This window comes from Coptis chinensis, chromosome 2, assembly GCF_015680905.1.
Source record: "Coptis chinensis isolate HL-2020 chromosome 2, ASM1568090v1, whole genome shotgun sequence".
In the NCBI taxonomy this organism is placed as follows: Eukaryota; Viridiplantae; Streptophyta; class Magnoliopsida; order Ranunculales; family Ranunculaceae; genus Coptis; species Coptis chinensis.
This window is the reverse complement of record NC_141457.1, coordinates 86,502,125-86,508,704: the sequence shown is the minus strand read 5'-3', so window position 1 is coordinate 86,508,704 and position 6,580 is coordinate 86,502,125. Positions and strand designations below refer to the sequence as shown.

At 42.6% G+C, this 6,580-nt stretch overlaps 1 protein-coding gene across 1 annotated transcript; it reads right to left on the bottom strand.

Moving 5' to 3' along the window:
- Positions 1 to 371: 371 nt before the first annotated feature.
- Positions 372 to 1,248, bottom strand: LOC147518566 (uncharacterized). The gene is made up of 2 exons (XM_086594788.1): positions 915 to 1,248; positions 372 to 828 (listed from the first exon to the last, which is right to left on the bottom strand). Exons 1-2 carry the CDS (start codon positions 1,227 to 1,229, stop codon positions 613 to 615), a joined length of 531 nt encoding a protein of 176 aa, XP_086450914.1. The 5' UTR covers positions 1,230 to 1,248; the 3' UTR covers positions 372 to 612.
- Positions 1,249 to 6,580: the final 5,332 nt, after the last annotated feature.

Below are 6,580 nucleotides of genomic sequence, written 5' to 3'. Positions count from 1 at the left end.
TCTTTAGCCGAGTTGCTGAGACTACTCAGGAAATCCAACCTGGCTAAACAATATTCGTCATCACATGGTTACCCCAAACCAGTACGGGATACCAGCTCATTCAAAGTAATAGCACATAAACGCAAGAAAGACGAACTGCCCAGGTTACCCCAGGAAACCAGCTCTATTGTATCACAGCTTATAAGCTGACAGCATAACAAAACAAGCTTACAACTCGCCATCTCTAGGCACAACAGTTAACTTTCCAGGCACGAGCAACTCATCAATTTTAGCATCCCTTCCATCCACCACAACAAACACTCCATCCAAGTTCAAACTCATGAGCACATCAGACGCAGCAGCTTCAGTTCGCAGTATCACAGCCTCTGGCATGACCACTGAAGAAGCAAGAACGCCACCAACATCTCCTTCCACCTGTTCCACTGAGGTACGAGACATCCAGCATGCTTGCTCCTCCTTCAGAGCCTTATAGTCCACTTCCAGCTCAACAAAGTCAGCATCCAGGTCATCATAGGCCTTTGTAGTGTCCTGAGCAACCTTCTTGCAGTGTAAGGCATACTCGTTCAGCCTACCAATTTCCACAGTCGCTGCCAGAACATTCTCTTCAGCTCCCTATAGTTTTTGCCTTAGATTTTTTGCTTCGGTATCTTTCAGCATCTTGGCCAGACTCAGAGCTTGATGTGCTTTCTTCAGGTCTTCCAGCTCCTCACGTTCCATCTTCGCGGCGTCCTGAACATTTTTTAGCTCATCGGACAGCTTCACCACAGCTTCTCTATCTGCCTCCGCGAACTGAGCAATCTCCTTCAACTTCTGAAACCCACTTACCAGCTGCAATTACACGCATATGTTAATAACCAAGTCACAACAACGTGCATAGGTGAACAGATACATCAAACGGAGACAAAATCACGTACCAGACATTGCGCGACTTCCATTCGCTTCAGGTTATCAGCCTGCCCTCTCTCATCCAGCTCCTTACGGTTGCCGTTAAGAGCTATCTGTTCTAGCAGACAGGCCGATACCTTACTCGACCTGAAGCTACAATCACTTCGTTTCACAGTTCGTTGCTCCCCATTGTCGTCCAAATACACAAACTGTGACTCTAAGTCATCAGCAACCATAACAGCTTTTCCACTCGCTTTGCGGGGAGCCTTCGCTTTCGCCAGCGGACTGGGTTCACGCCCCAGTCGAGACGGACTAGACCCCGCCCCAAAAGTGGCCAAGTCCATGACCTGCTCCGGTCGCACCCGACTCGCAAATCAGAAGACCACCAGCGGACCACCACCAGAACCGTCCCCCGCGCTAGAGCTTTCCCCAAGAGCGTGCCGCGCTACTTTGGCAACTCGGGCAACGTCTTGCTCAGAGGCGTCACGTCGTCTCTTCTCCGACCTGCTCCTTGCACGAGGGTTGAAGACCACCGTCTCCAACTCTACAGGAGCATCGATCGACCCCCCTTCAGGTCGGGAGCTCGACCCACCAGCCCCTGAGGCACCACCTCCAGTGGGTCGTCTCGAGCCGCCATGAGCCCGATTCCTATCTTCCCGCGTTACCAAATCACTCGTATGCGTCTCCATCACCTCTCGCCTTGTCTGACCTCGAGCTCTGTCCTTTTGAGCTTTTCTTTTTTCTCGGATTGCAGGCCCACCCCTTTCCACAAAGAAATGAGCAACTTCGGGCAACTTTGCTTGTTTTTCTGCTCGAGTCAGCCATGTGAACCTCTCTATCTCCCCACGATCAGTTTGCGTCTTCACAGAAAAATCTACAGACAAAGCAAAGACATGGGCCTGTTAGAACAACTGTCAATTATTAAGTAAAGCGATAAAAGAAAAACATTCCTACCCACCGGATATGTTACAAATTCTAGTTTGCAACCTACATCCGTTAGCACAGTAGTTGTCAACTAGCAGCAACGACCTCTTTGTCCAGGCCTCGTTGCTTACACCGTCGATCACAGCAGAACGCGTCGTCATCGTTTGCAAACTAAAGTTCAAATTACCAGATCGCCTCACAACATAATGCTCAACTATGTCGGATACCCTATGTCGTATTCCCCACTCGCATTCAACATGTCAAACACTTTAAACAATCGCCAGGTGTTACCAACAAACTGACAATGAGACTTCCAACAATGAGCCAAGAAGTCATACACCAGTTTCGAGAACGGTATTTGCATATGCGCTCTCAGCTGGCCCTCACAGATGATTACCCCCCCATTCGGCGGGTTGTACTCTTCACTACGTACATTTTCACTCAACCGTGGCTCGTATATCTCCAGGTCAGGAATGTTGATCCCATAAGCTGCCCTCAGTTCGGGGAACGAGCTCGCAGCACGACGATCTACCGCTCTAAAGGGCAACTCACTTGATGACGACATCTCCCCTCGACCTGACGTACTGGCCACGGCACCTTCTGACCCAGATCGAGTATTACCCTCATCTACCCTAACTTTCTCATCCAACTCAGTCTGAATGCCAACACTCACCGATTCTTCATTATCATCCTCATACTCTCCACAACTTAATGAAATCTCACGAACCTCTTCCGATCGAGTATCATCAGAATCAGACATTATAACATTTCATTTTTATCAATTACTCAAGCTTAAACCCTACAACCTAACACTGACCTACCTACTTAACAAATCGCACTCGAACGAGAGGAAAACAAATTGAAAAGGAAAACGTAACAGCAACAGAAGCACTCACCTGAGAAGCCCTAGCTTGCGTGTTTGCGGAAGAAGGAAACAGGAAATACCTTTTTGATTGTCCCAAATGTGATTTTGTACAAACCGCCCGTTCAGTTACCAAGAAGTTATGATTATAGCCTATGCCCTAGCCCGCACACGTGTTCTAAGGACCTGTCTTTTCAAGAGTTCCGAATAACGCGGCGACACGTTTCTTTACCAACTGCTACGATTCTGTCACGTGCCAATCACGGACCAACTTCCCTTTCCCGCCAAATCATCATGCCACATGATTCAAAATTTACGGCATCCCAGTCAAATCGTCCACCACAGCTCGCTCATGCTCCACACATTCTTCCGATTTTCTCTCAGCAGCTCGTTTCCAAGGACATAAACAATCTACTGAGAGGGGGCTGTGTAGGGGAGTAATATCCTCATTAAGGAATGTCGCACACACATGAAGCATAAGCGAACTCAGGACATCAACCTCCAAGACCGATCTGTGAGCAGCTCCCTTGTGAAGAAGAGTAATATCCTCATCAAGAAATATTGCACACGCGTGCAGCATAGGCGAACCTAAGACATCGACTTCCAAGACCGATCTGTGAGCAGCTCCCTTCATGTAGGTGGTACGTTTAAGCTCGATCAAGGATGTCTCAGTACGAACAAATGGCCAGAGACAGAACGCCTTAGATAAAGTCACCACCAGGTGTAATCATTACCAAAATCTTACTTGTATTTCCCACCACCGGGAAATAGGGACTACCGCGCCAACTCCCAATCAGCACACGACTTATACTAAAACCAGCCCAACATTCATACACAATCTCCTCCCTACACGTGTGCAAGAGGTACATGTGTCTCTAGGATCGACACTTCCATAGGCCTATAAATACCACCTACTTGAACTACGTGAGACCTGATTCCTCTCTCCCCTAAAAAACCAAGAGAGGATACGTAGGCAACTCGCTCATCAGCGAACTCGGTCTCTCCAGAAAACCTCAACCCATTCCCCTCTCTTCACTATATCTAAAGGAAAACCAAAACACCCTTTTACAGGGGGGGTCTGAGGAATGACTCTCAAGAAACGGTGGAGGAGGAGGAAGAAGATAGTGCTGATTCGGTGCCTCCCCTAGCCATGATGGATCCATACCAAGCTGATGTGGAACAAGAAAGTCGTATTCTTTCATTGGGATATGAGTCAGGTTATGAGAATAGTGTAACACAGTCTTGTCTTCTAGCAGTTGATGACTTTAATGTGGTGCGTCGGTTAGAATTGTATGGGAATTGCCAAGAAGTAGGGGAAAGCTCGGTTGTACAAAGCAAGAGGATGAAAAGAAAAGGAAAGAGTAAGGAAGGGTCTGAAAGTTCGTCCAGCAGTGGGGGTTTGTGTGGTCTTCTCTCAGGTTTCGCAGTGGCTGTGCCTCAACAGCCATCTCATGAGCAATGATACACGCCTGAAATTGTCGGGGAATAAGTTCCTTCACGGCAGTTCAAAATCTAAAGGATCTTGTACGTCAGCACCAACCGGACATTTTATGTTTATCTGAAACTAAAGTTAGTGATAGTAGGGTCAGTATGTTAGATAAAGTTATCAAGTATGATCATATCTTCTGTGTTCCTGCTGTTGGCAGTCGAGGAGGACTTGCTATTTTATGGAAGGCAGGCGTGAATCTGGAAGTGATGGGAGCAACATCAAACCAAATCTCAGGTAAATTAAGTAATTATTATAGCAATGAACATTGGGTTTTTTTTTTTTTTTATGGGGAACCTAATGCTAGTCTTAGACACCGGTTCTGGACATAGTTAAGGGGATGTGGCTCCTTACATTCTTGGTCCTTGGCTGGTGTTTGGAGATTTTAATGCCATTAAGTCTCTTGATGAGAAAATAGGAAGGAGATCTGTTTTTACAAAATGTATGATAGAGTTTAATTCTGTTATCAATCTTGTGCTGGTAGACTTGGGGTATAAATGACCTAAGTTTACCTGGAATAATAATTGTAGGATTGTTGATAATATTTTAGAACGTTTGGATCGTGCTCTAGCTATTTCTGATTGGATTAATATGTTCCCTAATATGTTAGTCAATAATATTGCTAATGTTATTTCTAATCATTTATCTCTGAAGATTACTCTTAAAGCTTGTGAGGAAAAAGCAGAGAGACCTTTTAGGTTTTACAATATGTGGCTGCATGATTATTCTTGTCTCCCTACTATATATAAAGCTTAGAATGCTGTTACACATGATTTACCTGATTGGAGAGTGATTCATAAACTGAGAAGTACTGCCGAGAGTCTTAAAAAATGGAATAAAAATGTTTTTGGAAATATTTTTTATAACATAAAAAAGACTCAAAAAGATTTGGATAGAGTTTTACAAAAGCCTTTTAATCCTTCAAATTTTGAAAAAGCAAAGGTTCTAAAAAGTCAGCTCTTTGATTGGTATGAAAAAGAAGAAGTGTTTTGGAAACAAAAATCTAGTCAACATTGGATCAAAGAGGAGGAGAGGGGGGGGGGGGTAGGAATACAAAAAAATTTCATCTATCTACTATATATAGAAGAAGAAAGAATAATATTGATAAAGTTAAGGATGATATATAATGGGGGGCAAGAAGGGAGAGTGGTGGTTGGTAGTACTATTAATGAGTATTTTGATCACATCTTTGAATCTGAAAATCCTCCTGATAATGAGAACATTCTTAATCTTTTTAAACTTTGTATTACTGATAGAGAAAACTAGATTCTTACTGCTTGCCCTTCTAATGAGAATATTTGGCATGTGGTAAAGAAGCTGGGGGCTCTCAAATCCCCTGGGCTAGATGGGCTTCAAGGTATTTTCTATCAGCAATGCTTGGCAATGGTTGGTGATAGTATCACAGCTTGTGTTAATGATTTTTTTGTTAATGGGAGAATGAATGCTAGTTTTAACGAGACTTTTATTGCTATGATTCTTAAGATTTCTAATCCTGATCATATATCTAAGTTTTGACTTATTAGTCTATGTAATTTATACCATAAAATCATATATAAATTGCTGGCTAATAGATTAAAAACTCATATTAACAAAATAGTTTCTCCTTTTCAAGGAGCTTTTATTAAAGGTAGGAACATAAGAGATAATATAGGCTTGGCTAGTGAGATTTTCCATAATATAAAGCATATGAAAACAAAAAATGGGTTTGTTGCTTTGAAAATGGATATGCCAAAAACATATGATAGAGTAGAGTGGGTCTTTATAGATAATTTTTTTTTCAAATATTGGGTTTCAATGAAAGGTGGAGATTCCTCATCTCCCAATGTTTGTCTACTGTCTCTTTTAAAGTGCTTTTGAACGGGGCTCTTTTGGATAATGTTATTCTTAACAGAGGTCTGAGACAAGAAGATCCTCTCTCCCTATATCTGTTTATCTTGGTCTCAGAAGCTTTGTCTAGAATGATAGCCTCAGCTGAACACAGGGGGGAGGTATATGGTATCAAGATTAAAAAAGAAGCTCCTCATATAACTCATTTACTTTATGTTGATGACCTTATTTTGTTTACAAAAACTAATCTGAAGAAAAGTGGGAATTTGAAAAAGATTTTGGATGATTACTGTGAGGTTTCAGGTCAAAGGATTAACTATGATAAGTCTATTATATATAGTAGTAGGAATGTGAATAATAAACATAAAAAAAAATTGAAATTTTTTTAGAAAATGAGGTTTTTTGATAAAAAAAAAAAAAAAAAGTATTTAGGGGTTCCTATTGTACTTTCTAGAAAGAAAATAGAGGGTTTTGACTACTTGGTTGACAAGGTACATGGGAAAATCAAGGGATGGAGGGCAAAAGTTCTTTCTCTGGCTGGAAGAACTACCCTTATCCAAGCTGTTGTACAAGCCACACCTATTTTTGCTATGGCT